Source organism: Lynx canadensis, chromosome B2 (genome assembly GCF_007474595.2).
Source record: "Lynx canadensis isolate LIC74 chromosome B2, mLynCan4.pri.v2, whole genome shotgun sequence".
Classification (NCBI taxonomy): Eukaryota; Metazoa; Chordata; class Mammalia; order Carnivora; family Felidae; genus Lynx; species Lynx canadensis.
In genome coordinates this window covers 144,656,301-144,670,775 of record NC_044307.1, presented here as the reverse complement: position 1 = coordinate 144,670,775, position 14,475 = coordinate 144,656,301, and the positions used below count along the sequence as shown (strand labels likewise).

Sequence of the window (14,475 nt, the reverse complement as noted above, 5' to 3'; positions counted from 1 at the left end):
CCCCCTCCGGCTTCTCTTCAGAGCACCCTCACCTCTGTCCTGTCTGAGTGGCTGGAGGTCGACGGTGACCTCGTGCTGCTCGCTGCTCAGAGAACACGTTCTGCTTTCCAGATAATCTCTGTGGCATGCGTACTCAGTGACCCACTCGACTTCGTAGCGGCAATTGGATTTTGCTGTGAGCTTGGGAATGGTGCCCTATCAGGAACGGTTTGAAAAGAGCAAAATTAACGTTTTTACATGTTGACTTTCTACGCTTCTCAAAAACCCAAAGGTATGTTATGGTGTTGGGTTTCTACATTCTTCTGTTACTGTTTCCGAACAGTTCGATCACTTGGCGAGTAATAACTGTCTACCTGCGACCATTCTTGTCCCTCTCAGAGCTACGCTCAAGGTTCGGCCACTGCGACCGCCCCGAACTCAAGGTCGCCTGACAGCCACAACCTCCACAGGCGGCCATGACTTGCGAAGGCACGCGGTCTGTTCGCTCCTCTCAATCGGAGCTGAAAGGAGCAGGCCAGAGGAACCCCCGAGCTGAGCGGAAACCGCCATGTATGCGCGCGTCTGGGCAGACGATCCGTGACCCCTGCCCTCAGGTTGTCAAAGTGGTCTTGGGCACACCTCACCTGCACACGAGTCGGCCCCCGTCCCCGGGGGGAAGCCGGGGCATCACCCCCACAAGCCTGAAGTCTGCCACTTTGCAGCCCAAGAGCTGCTTTCACAAGCGTAACCTCAGCTGCTCTCTTTGGAGTGACGCGGAAGGCTGCCACGCTCCTTCCAGGCAGCACCACCCCACGAACGTTTCCCGAGCGCCTGTCACGTGCCAGGCACCGCGCGAAGGGCTGGGGCTACACACGCGGGTCGCAACTCCATCAGACGCGGAGAGCTGTGAGTCCAGCTCTGTCCGTCCGACTCAAAACCGAGGCTCCCACCACCTGGCCTGGGGAAGACTGACACTCGTGACGGGGTGCCGAGGGCTAAGTGAACGAAGACGGACGCAAAAGGCCCCAGCGTGCAAGGTTCGCGCATCGGACAGGCGCAGAAAGGGCCAATCACGGAGGCAGAAAGTCGACTAGCAGCTGCCAGGGCTGGGGGAGGAATGGGGACTGAACACCCACCAGGCCCAGGCTTTCTTCTGGGATGACGGAGATGTCCTCACGTCCCACTGTGCCAGAGACTGCACAATTCTGTTAATGTGCTAATAGCCGTCACGCTGTCCTTGAAACAGGTTAATTTTATGCTAAGCAAACTCAGTAAAGCCTTTTTTTTTTAAAGATCCATATGACAGGGTGAACATTTACTGAAAGTCCAGCTCCTAGGTACATTCCGTGAGCCTGCGTAAACACTTAAAGAGACCTTCAAGAGCAAAGGTGTCAAATGTCACCCGGTTCTGTGCGGTGAGTGGTGCAGCTGGGAACGGACTCTCCCTCCACTAATAACAAATTGGCCTCCTTTCCGAAGGCCACGGAGTGCCTCGTATCCATGGAGGCACGTATCCGTATCCACGGAGAAGAAAGGAGGGACACTCCCGCTTCCCTTCGCTATGGTGGAGGGAACCGTTTCTCACTGAAAGCCCCAGCAGGAAGGGGAAACACGAAGACCCCTGCCCGCTTAGACTCCACTTCACACCTGCAGGCGCCAGTGGAAAGCGCACACACTATTCCCCAGCGTTCGCCTCCAGCACCAAGGTCCGCTGCCGGCCAGGCAGGGCTCTCCCAAGCTGACACCACGTGGCCCTGGAAGTCTGGGGACACAAAACGGAAAGCTGGCCCGGACTCCACTTTTGTCTCCAAATCCCACACACACAAAACGGGCCGGCTGCCAGCCCGAAACCAGACCAAATTCCACGTTTGTTTGTGGGGAGGGGGGAGCACGGTTCCCTCGCGAAAGAATTCAGCTCCTCCCCCTTCATTCTATTATGAGGAGACAGAAATAAATGAGAGGAAAGCCCTACCCTTCCTCCCCGGGGGCTATCTCCCTCCATCAGCACCCCGCACCTGCTAGGACACTTGAACGGCAACGGACGCGTGCAACGCCACCGGGCACGGGCCCAAGGACAAGCAGACGCAGGCCCTACCCTCAAGGAGTTTACGAGTGTGCCAGAATCGAGGACCGGATGACGGGGTCATCGGCCGCGCGAGAGGGGGGGAGGAGGGGACGGAAGGCTTCGCTGCGAGGCCCTAGGAATAAGAACCTTCCTTCTGGCCACGAGTCTCCTACCTCCTTAGCCCCGCAACTCCAGCCTCTGGCCTGCACGGCCTCCGCCACGTCTGCAGAGCATCTGTTCTCATGCCTTGACTGTTTCTACAAACCAATTAGCTACTTTCACCTTGTCTCAGCCTAACAAATAATAGCCAGGGAGTCACAGGTTTGAGACTATACATATGGCCTTTCAAATACTCGTTCCAATCAGCGCTGCTGTATAAACTTAAGAAATCTCTCCACGAACCGCTTAAAATCATCTCACACAAACTAGAACCAGACGCCTCCCTACATCAACACGCCATCCTACGTCGACATAGGCACAGGCCCCTCCAGGCTGTCGAGAAAAAGCGAACACCAAGCCGTCGTCCCCCTGAGACCCTCGCGCGTGCAGACGAGAGCCTGTCCCCACAGGCGCGTCTTCCCGGATATTCCACTGATGCATCTTTTCCCGGCCGGCCGTCTCCTGCCCCCGGACCCGCCGCCCCGGCCCGCCCCGAGATGTGCTCGCTCGGCCGGTCCCCACTGACGCGCGCTGCCAGGAAGCCCTCCGAGGCAAGCCACTCACCTCTCTGCGCTCCGACGGGCAGACAAACGTGATCGTCACCGCCGGGCTGTGACCATCACAGAAGTCTAGCTCCCCGGCCTCTTCTTTCATGTAACTCAGGACAAGCCTGGACGACACACGTTTGGAAAAGAGGGTTGTGAAAGTATGAATTAGATTCACATTAATCTGCTTCCCTGAGTATTCGGCACGCTCCTTTGGGGGAGGGGGGAACAGAAGAAACACTGAAATATAAAGGAAACCACAGCGCAAAATAACTCCAATCTCCATTCTAAAAAACTGTTTTACTTAAGTAAACTTCAGTGAATACTGTTCTCTTTTTAAAAATAAATAAAACGACTGACGTGTAAATTTAAATACTAAGAAAAGCCGCTTGAGTAAGACAAACAAGACGAGACTATAAACGATCTGAGAAAACAAAACAAACACAGCCGAGCGGCCGAGTGCATCTCTGTCCACGAGGCTGCACGACCACTTCTCTACACAGCGGCTTGTCAGTGCAGGCCAAGGTCTCTTCTCCTCTAACCTGAAGACGGCCAAGTGCCACAGCCGTCCTGCCCTCCCGTGGCCAGGCGAGCCTGGGCCACTGGTCTGTGTGCTGGCCTCCCCGCGGGATGTGCCCGCGGCTCCAGGGCTGACGGTCACAGAACACCCGAAAACAGATGACCTTCCCCTTCTCTGAAAAGCTCCAGCTTTCATTCAATGCCCACATTTTACAAAGTCCCCTCTCCTGCATGAGGAGTCACCCACCTGTCACTTAGGACAACGGGACGGGCTGAACTGTGTCCCTCTAAAAGTCATATGCTGAAGCCCTAATCCCCCAGTGCCTTGGCATGTGACTGTATTTGAAGACAGGGTGAGTAAGTGACAACGAGGCCACAGGGGGGATGTGAGGAGCTAATCAGACACGACTGGTGTCAGTATCAGAAGGAGAGACTGGAACACGGACACAAAGAGGAAACGACCAGGTGAGGACACAGGGAGAAGGCGGCCGTCTACGAGTCAAGGAGAAAGGTCTCAGAAGAAACCCGGCCTCCCTGCACCTTGGACCTCCCAGCCTCCAGAACTGAAAGGAAACCGGTTTCTGTGGTTGAAGCCAGCCTACGGCACGCTGTCATGGCAGCCCTGGCAAACTAACACAGACACATGTACAGAAACCTCCCAAATGTTCTTAAACTTAGGTGATGCTCCGACATTTTCTGTGGACAGAAGCGCCCGCCCTGACGCACCATCAGTTCCATGCTAGAACAGCCACGATGAGCCATCTACCAAAGGCCCCTGGAAGCCAAGACGTGATCTAAGCCGTGGTCATGTGGGACACACTGGAGAAAAGCCTCTCTCTGCTAATTCAAGGCTACGAGGGCAGTAGAAGCCCACGTGCAGAAAGCACGGCTTCTTACGAGAAACAAACCACCCCCCACGGGAACTAGGGTGCTCGCCGCACCCCTGTCAGGAAGCAAGCTCCGCACCCTACAAGGACACCCGCAAACCTCCCCTCTGGGGAACAGAGGACTGTGGGCACAAAAGCAACGTCACGAGTGATGTGACATGGAGAATACCGGAACATCAGAACACGTGTTAAGGTAGGGGTTATTTCGTGAACTGAATACACGTATGGATGTGTGCCGCATCGTGATACACGTTTTGAACGACCACAGAGACAAATGACCAGAAAATCGGCAAGCAGACCAGCCTGCGTGATGCACAGCCATGACCAACGGCTCTACGAGCACACACGAAGTAGCAATCTCGCAGGGACCCGCGGGGGTTACGAGCACCGAGAGCACACTCACCTGTCCTTGCTCACGAGCTTCAGGCCCTCCTTGGGCTGGCCGACATCAAACGCCCGGTCCCCCCTCACCAGGCAGGCAGCAGTGCCACGGGGACAGCCACGCAACTGTGGACTCGAGTCCCGTAGGGAGTCTGTAAAACATCACACGTGACGATGAATCAGGCTGTGCGTCAGGACTGATGATCACGCTTAACCTTAGGCACAGGGTCCCTTTAAAAAAAAAATTACCAAATTTTTGAAAATCCCCAAAGTAACATAAAGTAGTAGAGGTCGCGAAACAAAAAAGAGCTAGGACCGAACCCCGTCCGGAGACCGTGGGCGTGCCACTGACCACTCTGGACACGTGGAGTGAGAACAGCATCGCCTGCCCGGCATGGCTGCCAGGATGTGCAGGGAAGGCGCTCACGCTGCACCTGGCAGGGAAGAGGTGCCCGAGGAACGGGGACTATTGTGTAATCTGTACTTAAGGAACACCCCCCCCACCCCCACCCTTTCCTAAAGACACACCGACTGCAGCGTCATCCCCTCCTCCAAGCTACAAACAATGCAGAAAATGCAGACACCCCAAGGATCAGTGGGAAGATGAGGACACTGGTGGAAAGAACCTACAGACAGTTCTGGTTCAACTCTTAGATCCACCACTTGCTGTCTCTAACTTTGCTCTCATCACACAACTGTCCAACTGCTGGGGCATCTCCCACAGGTCTGGGGAGGATTAAAAAACCCCCCGATGTACCTAGAACACCGCCCAGACTTCAGCGGCTACTGCCACCACCCTTTCCCATCCTACAGCTTTTCCTTCACCGCCACGGGCATCTCACACGGCATCGGGTTTACACACTTACCTCACACGTGCCCCTGACTATAAGCTCCATCCAAGGCTGGGACTCAGTGCCCAGCACAGGACAGGGGTTCAAATTTCCCCCGTGAAGGAGTAAATAAGGCCCAGCCTGGTCTTTAACTAAAGCCTGATCAACCAGAGGGGGGCCCTTGCCCCTTCTTCTCCAGCGTGACGGGAGGTGGCGGCGGCTGAGGAAAAGGTAAGCGCGTCGTCAGGCTGTACCGTGAAACCTCGCGAGGGGACGGTTTTAGTCCACGTCAAGTCCCCGTGGTGTGGCGGGCTCCCTGCCCACCCTGCATCAGCAGACCCGCTGGTCTACTGAAGGCAAGACGGGACGCAGGTACCCTGAGTGTGCACAGGCAGGCACACAGCAGCAAAGCTACGGCTGCTCATGAGCTTTTCAGGGTCACTGTCAAACAAGGCTTGGGGCCCAGGGCAACTTTCTGGGGATGGAGGGCGTCTGGACAATAACTGGCAAATCAATTTTTTTTTTCATTTTTAAATTTTAAATTCAAAAAACTACTGTGAGTCAAAGTCACTGAAGGCCAATTCAAACTGCCAGTAATCAAAAAAGAAAAACAAACTTTTGGGGCACCTGGGTGGCTCAGTCAGTAAGTGTCCGACTCTTGATCTCAGCTCAGATCTTGATCTCAGGGTCATGAGTTCAAGACCCACGCTGGGCTCCACGGCCAGTGGAGAGCCAACTTTAAAAAAAAAAAAAAAAAAAAAAAAAAAAAACAAAAAAAACCCTTTCATAAGAATATCTCTACCGAATTCAGAGAATCCTCAAAATGATAAAAAGACCAGGAATCTAAATGTTTTCTAAACTAAGATGGCATATTATTTCAGAATTCAATAATCTGCAAGGCTCGTCAGCTTTATAATCAAATTTGAGTTACAGATCCATTTAAGACAAAGACTCTGTCTATCTGGCTTTTTCCAAAAGAACATTAAAAGCTGTCTTCAGAGAACAAAAGAATGATGTAAAGAGCCTGACATAAAAAAATCTAAAATTATCACTAGTCACTTCTAGTGAACCACGTATGTGGTATACTCACTTTTTAAAACTGTTTGAAAATAATCAAGATGGGGGGGCACCTGGGAGGATCAGCCGGTTAAGCGTCCAACTCTTTAATTTCGGCTCCGGTCGTGATCTCGTGGTTTGTGAGTTCGATACCTCACATCGGCTCTGTGCTGACAGTGCTGAATTCTCTCTCTCTCCCTCTCTCTCTGCTCCTCCTCCCCCTCCCTCTCTCTCTTTCAAAATAAACTTAACAAAAAATCAAAATGGTATATAACGTATTTGTACAATTCAAAGAATAACTGTAAACTCACGTACCGACCACCCAGCCACACCCTCACGTTCGGAGTTTATTTTTAAATTTTTTTCCGAACGTAGGGGCACCTGAGTCAAGTTAAGCGGAAGACTCTCGGTTTCAACTCAAGTCAGGATCTCAGTTTGTGGGATCGGGTCCCACACCGGGCTCCGTGCTGACAGTGCGGAGCCTGCCTGGGGTTCTCTCTCTCCTCCTCTCTCTGCCCCTCCACCATACACGCACGTGCTCTCTCGCTCTCTCTCTCTCTCTCTCAAACTTAAAACATTTTTCGCAAATTCAAAACAACGAAAAATTTTGTCCCGAGCTTTCCTAAGGCCAAAGTCCCACGTGCTATGTGAGAAACAGGAACTTAAAACACTAAAAACGATCTTAATTTGATTAGCTAATTACCAGCAAGATTTACGGGGGCACAACTGCTGCTGGCACAGCAGGAAGACAAGCCTCGGCCTTCGGGACTAACACCTCCTCGCCCCCGAAGAACGCACAGAGCTGGAGTTTAGAAATTGCTGACAGAACAAAGGTTTATTAGTAACAGTTCTCAGGGCCCCATTTAGATAAAGGCCATTTACAGCCTTCAGTTAACTGAGCAAAGACACCCACACTTCTCACACTGCTTCTGGCACCTGTAGAGAAAGCCGGGCAAGAAGCTGGCTTGGGCTAAGATACGCGTCACGAGCAAGTTCCCCGGGTCACTTGGCTGTCCGTCTGTCCCTTTTGCCCAGCCTGCAACACAAAGCCGACAGACTGGGGTACACACAGCTGGCTAGAGACCCTCCTCCCCACAGCCCTCCCAGGAGGGCTGACTCATCCTGCTCCAGCAGGTCTCGGGGCGCCCGGCACACCCACCCTATCCGCCCTCCCCACCACCTCCCTGGAAGTCAGCTATGGGAGAATCCTGGAACCAACACGTCTGGCAGAGAGAACACACTGGGATGGACCAACAGTCTGGACAAGATCTGCAACGGACTCAGAACCGACTGGGAGCCCGGGGGAGAGGTTATGCACAACATCTTTCCGGTAGGTTCCTCAGGGGGCCTACTCAGTGACACGGATATTCCAACTAGGAAGAACGGCAGAAGCGCAAAGATACCGAAGCCTTCTGAGAAATCCTTCGCCACCACCCCCCCCAAACCTACCTATGTCTCTACAAACGTTGATGAACAGAGAAGTGTCCGGGTCAGAGTCATCCACCAAGTAACCTCCGCTAATCTTGATCAGTGGATTTAAATCGTGCTTCTTGAACTCTCCATCAAAAACGTAGCACGGCACCTAGAAGAGAGGAAGAGAAGCGGTCTTGGACACACAGCTTCTTCCGCTACCGGCTGGGTGGGGCCTGTGGCCAACGTCTCCACTGTCGGGGTCCCCGGCGACAAGAGGAACAGAGCAAAGGTCGACAAGAGCTTCAGCGGCTGTACATTTAGCACCACCAACTTTCCCTCACTACTGCCCAATCCCAGCAGCACGCTGCCAGAGCCTCCCGCTTCCTTTTTCTTCCTAACGCTAACGTGTATTTCCGGGCACTGCCATCTGCTGACTCGCCAGCTTTCTCCCATGAGAGAGGAAGCTCCCTGAAGACAGGGACTCCGTCACTGCTGTGGTCCTAAGCGGGAGGCTTAGGATGACGCCTGGAACCTAACGGGGCCTCCCGAAACACCTGTTCAGGAACGTATGAAGACACGTTCCTCCTCTGCGCATCTAATCCAACGCTTCCTGGATTCTAACCTAGGCCCTCTCGCTCATCTCTAGGAACTAATGTCCTCTTATTTTTAAAATTTCAAGGAACCCACTAGAAGACCCTGCGCTTTACAAGGTCTACCTATTTCTGAAGGCAGAGCATTCAAGCCCAGAGATGCGCCCAAGAATAAAACAGGCCCTGGTCATCTAACTGACATCATGTACCGCCACGTCGTCTTTACGGAAATACCCCTTTAATCGCCCTGCCAAAGAATGCCCGAAAATTCACATTCTTGGCAATCATTTTTCTAACGTTTATTTCTGGGAGGGGGCGGGGAGGGAGAGGGGCAGAGGGAGAGGGAGACACAGAATCTGAAGCAGGCTCCAAGCTGAAAGCAGTGAGCCCAGTGCAGGCCTAGAACTCAACGAACCACAAGATTATGACCTAAGCCAAAGTTGGATGCTCAACCAACTGAGCCACCTAGATGCCCCTCGGTGATCATTTCAAAGTCATCTGCTACATCACTCTCAAAGGATGGTTTTCCTAAAATTGACTGAAAAAAAGACTGAAGCTATTCACAGGCAGATCTATATAACAAAAACTAACTGCTTACTATTTAGCTAAAAAATTATTCTTAGAAAGATGCTATCAAACCCACAGGAATACTCTGACCTACTAACCCTTTTCCCCAGTCCTGTTCTCAGAGATTCAGGGAGATCTAATGGATCAAATCAAACAACCTCAGGGGACACAAGAATTCCCTTCAGCCAGACCCCTAAAGCGAACTCCCCCAACGCCCACAGCATTGATCGGGGGTCTCTGTGATGACTGAGGGGGCCGGCGCCTCCGCTCCGGGGACACAGGCACACCAAGCCAGCAGCAGGGTCGGCACGCCAGATGCCAAGCCTAACGCTGCATCCTGCGCAAAAGCGGCCAAAAAGAAAGGTACTGCTGCAGACAGTGACTAGGTTCCCGCGAGAGCGACCACGGTGTCCAGAATCCTACAAACCGACAGCCCGTCATCCTCCGGCAGGTTAATACAGAAACAGAACTCGAGCAGGGAGTGAGCCGGCTGGTGAGTGGGTGGGAACGGGAGACAGGGAGCACCTCTCTAGTGACCAAAGGAAGGCCTGGGAACGAAGGGAGCAGCCTGGAACACGGCGGGAAGGAAAGCCGGGGCCATGTGTGAAAGAACTCGTAGTTCCAAACTAGCTCGGTTTCACCGACAGACTCGAGAGATTCCAGGAAGCGAGGTCCACAGACACCCAGCTCAAGGCAGTTTTAGCAACTTCTGGCCGGCTCGCTACTCCAGGAAGGAACAGAAGACACGCCTAACACAGCGCCCCACAGAATTGGAGCGTGCGTCGGAAAAACAGTGAAGGCTCCTGGGGAAAGTCCTCCCCACTTCCTGCTCCACTGAGCAGAGCAATGGAGACATTCATAAGAGCAGGAATGTAGCCGCCGGGAAGGAGGTCGCTTGCCAGCTTCAAACACCACACAGTGAATCAACCTTGTTAGCACTATACGTATATTAGCTGTATTTATGTAACTCTGGTAAGAACACTGGCATGCCAGTTCTGAATTTCCTGTGTTCCCAAGAGTGCCACGGTAAGGGGACGTCTGTCTGCGATATTTTAAAGAAATTATCTTAAAAAAAAAAAAAAAAACCAACCAGGATCCACTAGACAAGCATTATTCCGCCAGCCTGTAGAGCCAGTGTCTGGAACTCCATGATATTTGCCCACCAAATTCTTCTAAATCTGACAAAGCAAAGCTGACAGCAGAAATGAAATGTGAAAACCAAATCTGGTTGGTTTGTTTACATGAAACATCTACTAGTTTTTGAAGTGATACCACAGCCCGTAAGGTATAATCAAATCTTACCAAAAACAGAGAAGAGGAAATCTACTTGATTATGACTTACTAACAGCAACGGCACTGCTTTTTGGCGGCCACCGTCCTCTTCCATGCTTCCTGCCTCAGTTTACCTGTACCTGAGGCAGGATGAACCCGGGTCGTGAATGAAGACACGCCCTCCGCACCATAGGTCTATGGGTTCTCTGAAAGCAAGAACCCTTTCAAAATTTAATGAAATTCCTACTTCTTGGCCCACGACAGGGCGTCGATAAATGAAAACTGAATGAATAAAGCCCCAGCTACCAACCAGACCTAAAGAGAGTATCACTGAGGACAAACTGTATGGTGCTCATGATCTTTACGTCAGCTTCCAAGAGAAATGAAATGTCACCGTTTTGAGAAAAAACGAGGGCTATACCTCTCCCTTAACATACCAAAATCTAATTTAGAACAGGGGCCCACTCAATTTCCCATAAAGGGCGACAGAGCACGTTATTTTAAGCTCCGTAAGTCACATAGGTCTCTGTTGTTGTTCTTTGCTTTTTTTTTTTTTTTTTAATCCTATAAAAATGTAAAACCTGTTCTTAGTTCTGGGGCTGCACAAACACAGGCCAGGGGGCAGGAGTTGGTCCAGGGTCTGCAGCCTGTGACTTCTGACCTGCACCATGAAGAAAACAGAAAATAGGTTGCTATTTATGTATTTATTTTGAGAAGCGATTTTTCCCCAGGTGGTGGGAGACACAACTGTCAGCTCAGCAAGGCGAGGTAACAGGACGCACAGGTAACACTGGAAAAATGGGCAGCACTTTCAGGCTGGAAAACCAGAGCCCCAGAGGACATGTGTGGGGCCCAGAGAGGTCTGAGGCCCCAAAGAGAGCAGGAGGCATGAGTCTCTGTGTCCCTGAGATGTTTTTCCCGCCATTCACCGATACATTTTGGCAAAGAGCTTAACCTAAGTGTTAAAATTCGAGGTTTAAATGTGAGCCGGTCTCCTCAATGTCAGTGTCATTTTCTTAGGCATTCATTCTTTCCACAATGGAAACCGCTTTCTCGTTGAGTATTCCTTACGCTCCTCTCCGGGAGGCAACATTTTCCCTCTGCCGCTTTCCTATCGGACTGTCTTTTCTTTTAAAGACTGCCATATTTGAAAGACCACTGATAACTTATTCTCTTTAACTTAATTTGGCTTTATTTTCAAAAAACAAACATCTCTCTTTTCACCCTCCTTCAACGGCACTATCTTAGGCCATCACGGAAAATAACAGATGGCCCCCCATCTGTCAGTTCCTAGAACCTGAGAGAGTCTGTGAACCGAATCCTTTGGAACACACAACTAACGGAGACACGTGAGAGTAACAAGCCACGAAGGCTGTCGTCTAGGTGAGCACAGGACACCACCTTTCAGACGCGGGACGGTGAGAGGGGAGGAGCAGCAGGGGAGTGCTGTCTGCTCTCAGCGGAGCCAGCTTCAGAGTCTCTGGGCTCAGGGAGAGGATGCTTCATTAATCACCAAAAATGACTTGAGCAAACACCGGGAAAAGAGCGGAGGGAGCGACAGGAGCCATCTAAGTCTCTGAGGTGAACTGGCAGAGAACTGAGGGGCTAGGAACGCCTGGCCTGGACTCGGAGAGCGTCCAGAAGCCGCCCCACGGTGGGGGAGAGATGGGGCCGGTAGGAAGAGGGAATCCGCTGAACACAAGCTCAACCACGTTAGTCACCAAGTTGCGCAGCACCAGAAACCAAGAACTAACTAACCGAGTAGATGCTGAGCCAGTCCATTTCTAATCATATCCTGTGATGTTTTAAATGCCCTGTTCTAAAAATAAGAACCACCCAGCCTCATTTTAACAATTAAATCATACGGTTATCTTTGCTCAAATGGAATCTGAAAACTAAAAAAGATTTTGACCCCAAAAGGTTTGCGCCAATATTTCAACTCTTAAAGGTCCCAGAATGTCAAGCACGTGACCTTGAGCCCCCTCGTTACCTCTTTATTAGCTTTAAATATGTCTTTCTTGCAGGCTGCAGTGGTCCTCCACTCGAAGTAATGCACACAGTCTGTCGCAGTTACAAATTCAGGAGTTCCCTATTTTTAAAAAAATTAAAAATAAGTTACGATACTGCATGATGTAAGGGTTTTTTTTTCTCCCTTAAAGTTAGAAACAGTAAAGGCTGATGAAAATTTGAAAGCAGAAAGAAGAGGGGGAGGAGGGAAGACACAACTGTTTTAGTTAATCAAGGTCATCAAGAAGTTCCCAAACGCAAAAATTATGAGACAAAAGCTTCATGAAATCATGCTGGAATTTTGGTATAATCGGTCCAAAACTGTTCTACTGCCCCAACTATGCAAAGCACAGTAAACTCATGGGATGCAATCCTCAGAGCCCTTCCACTCTCAAACTCCAAATGTTCTCTTAACCAAATGCCAACAAAATCAAAGCCAGAAAATGTGACCTCATACTTCCTGTAAGCTGAGGACGGACGCCCATCTGGACCCGACTGAGTTCACACACCAGCCTCGCTTCAGACACCCCACACTCAAGGGCAGCCCCTCCTAACAGACTGCAACCAAGGTGGACTCCAAAATGGTCAACCACAGCGCTGCTGGGTGATACGCGATACTGAATTTACCTCCATATGCCCACATGCAAATCTAGGGAGTTCTTCGCAATTCCGGTTCTTGTACGGTGAACGCAGAATTCTTGAGGGAAGTTAGTTACAATTAAAGCAGCAGCTAGCTTATTCTGTAGCACAGACCTCCATATTTCATATCACTGCAAACAGATCTTTTTCCAAGGTTTCAACATAGACAACAGTGCAACTGACAGGCTGGTCCAAAATTAACAATGTGAGTTCTATTTTTAAAGTGCTTCAGAGGAGACATTATAGGTCTGAAGATGCAGGAAGTCACAGCACCAAATTCTAAAATGATACTTTAAAGCAAACTGATACCCACATTGAGTTTCACTCAACCTTATTTTTCTAAATACTTGCATTCTTACTCTGATTAGAGAACATTCATAAGACTTGTATATAAATTGCTTCTCCTAGGATGAGTACTGGGTGTTGTATAGAAACCAATTTGACAATAAATTTCATTTAAAAAAATAAATAAATAATAAAAATAAAAAATAAATTGCTTCTCCTAAAAGCTAGCAATTATTCACTGACAGTCCCTTTCTGAACACTAGAGATTAACAGCAAAAACTCGCATGCAATATACAGAGGATAAGAATAAACATCATGCTTTAAATAATTATTTATGTCCCCTTTTGATACTGGCAATACTTGAAAAAGTGATATTAGTGGCCATTGTCTGCTGGCCAAGGCTTCTCCTAGATAGATGTTGGCCTCTCCAATTTAATGTAAATGAGAAAACAAAAACCTTTTTTAAAAAAGTAAGTGCATTGCCCTAAAAACTACCGTAATAAAATGCTATGAAAATAAGTTTTAGAAAAAAAATTATGCCTGCAATGTAAATGTTCAGCAGTGTTTCGAGTTTAAACATGCTAATCACCTTGAATTGTAGTTTTATACAGGATGTAGGTCAAGTTTCACTTAAAAGTTGTAACTACAGGCTAGGGTTTGTTTATGTATTGGTTCTTAATGGCGATGGCGTTTTGGTTGGGGTTTTCAGTTTGTGTTTTTAATTTTGCTCACTTATTCTTCCCGGAATGACACTGTAGTAAGAATGTCCAACAGACAAACGTTTTTAACAAAAGGAAAGAACATTATAAAGTGACTGTGCGGACTCACCAAAGTTTTCCCACATAAGAAGGTGATGCTAGTCTGGATTTTGTGATTTGTGTTTTGCTTACAGGTCTCTGTTGTGTTGAATTCCAGAAGAGATCTGGTTGCAGTTTTCAAAGAAGAATCACCTATTTGGAAAGGAAAGAGCATGAACAAGCTATAAAACATTCATGACCATAAAGCCATTTCCGAGCATAAGCAAATTAAAAGTGGTACCATAATTCATCTGAAAATTCATAAACTTACAGGCTGTCCCTTCCCCAGAATTCTCCAGCTGAGGAATGGCATCTCCATCCACCCAGCTGTTCAAGACCCAAACACATTACATGAGTCCCAACTTTCTCTCATCTATCACATTGAGTAAGTTGGAAAACTCTAATGGTTTTCCCTCCATCTCAAATCCATCCGCTACTCTCCACCTCTACTACTGCTGCTACTAAAATCACTACCATCCCTCAC

The 14,475-nt window shown here is 49.6% G+C and overlaps 1 protein-coding gene across 1 annotated transcript in view; it reads right to left on the bottom strand.

Annotated features, from left to right (window-relative positions):
* IGF2R (insulin like growth factor 2 receptor) overlaps nt 1–14,475 on the bottom strand; it is a 103,223-nt gene that overhangs the window by 58,173 nt on the left and 30,575 nt on the right. The window contains exons 3-8 of the mRNA XM_030316726.1: nt 14,023–14,144; nt 12,254–12,352; nt 7,871–8,003; nt 4,558–4,687; nt 2,768–2,873; nt 33–195 (exon numbers count right to left, since the gene is read on the bottom strand). Coding sequence (XP_030172586.1) covers nt 33–195; nt 2,768–2,873; nt 4,558–4,687; nt 7,871–8,003; nt 12,254–12,352; nt 14,023–14,144 — 753 coding nt within the window. The remainder of the gene's footprint in view (nt 1–32; nt 196–2,767; nt 2,874–4,557; nt 4,688–7,870; nt 8,004–12,253; nt 12,353–14,022; nt 14,145–14,475) is intronic.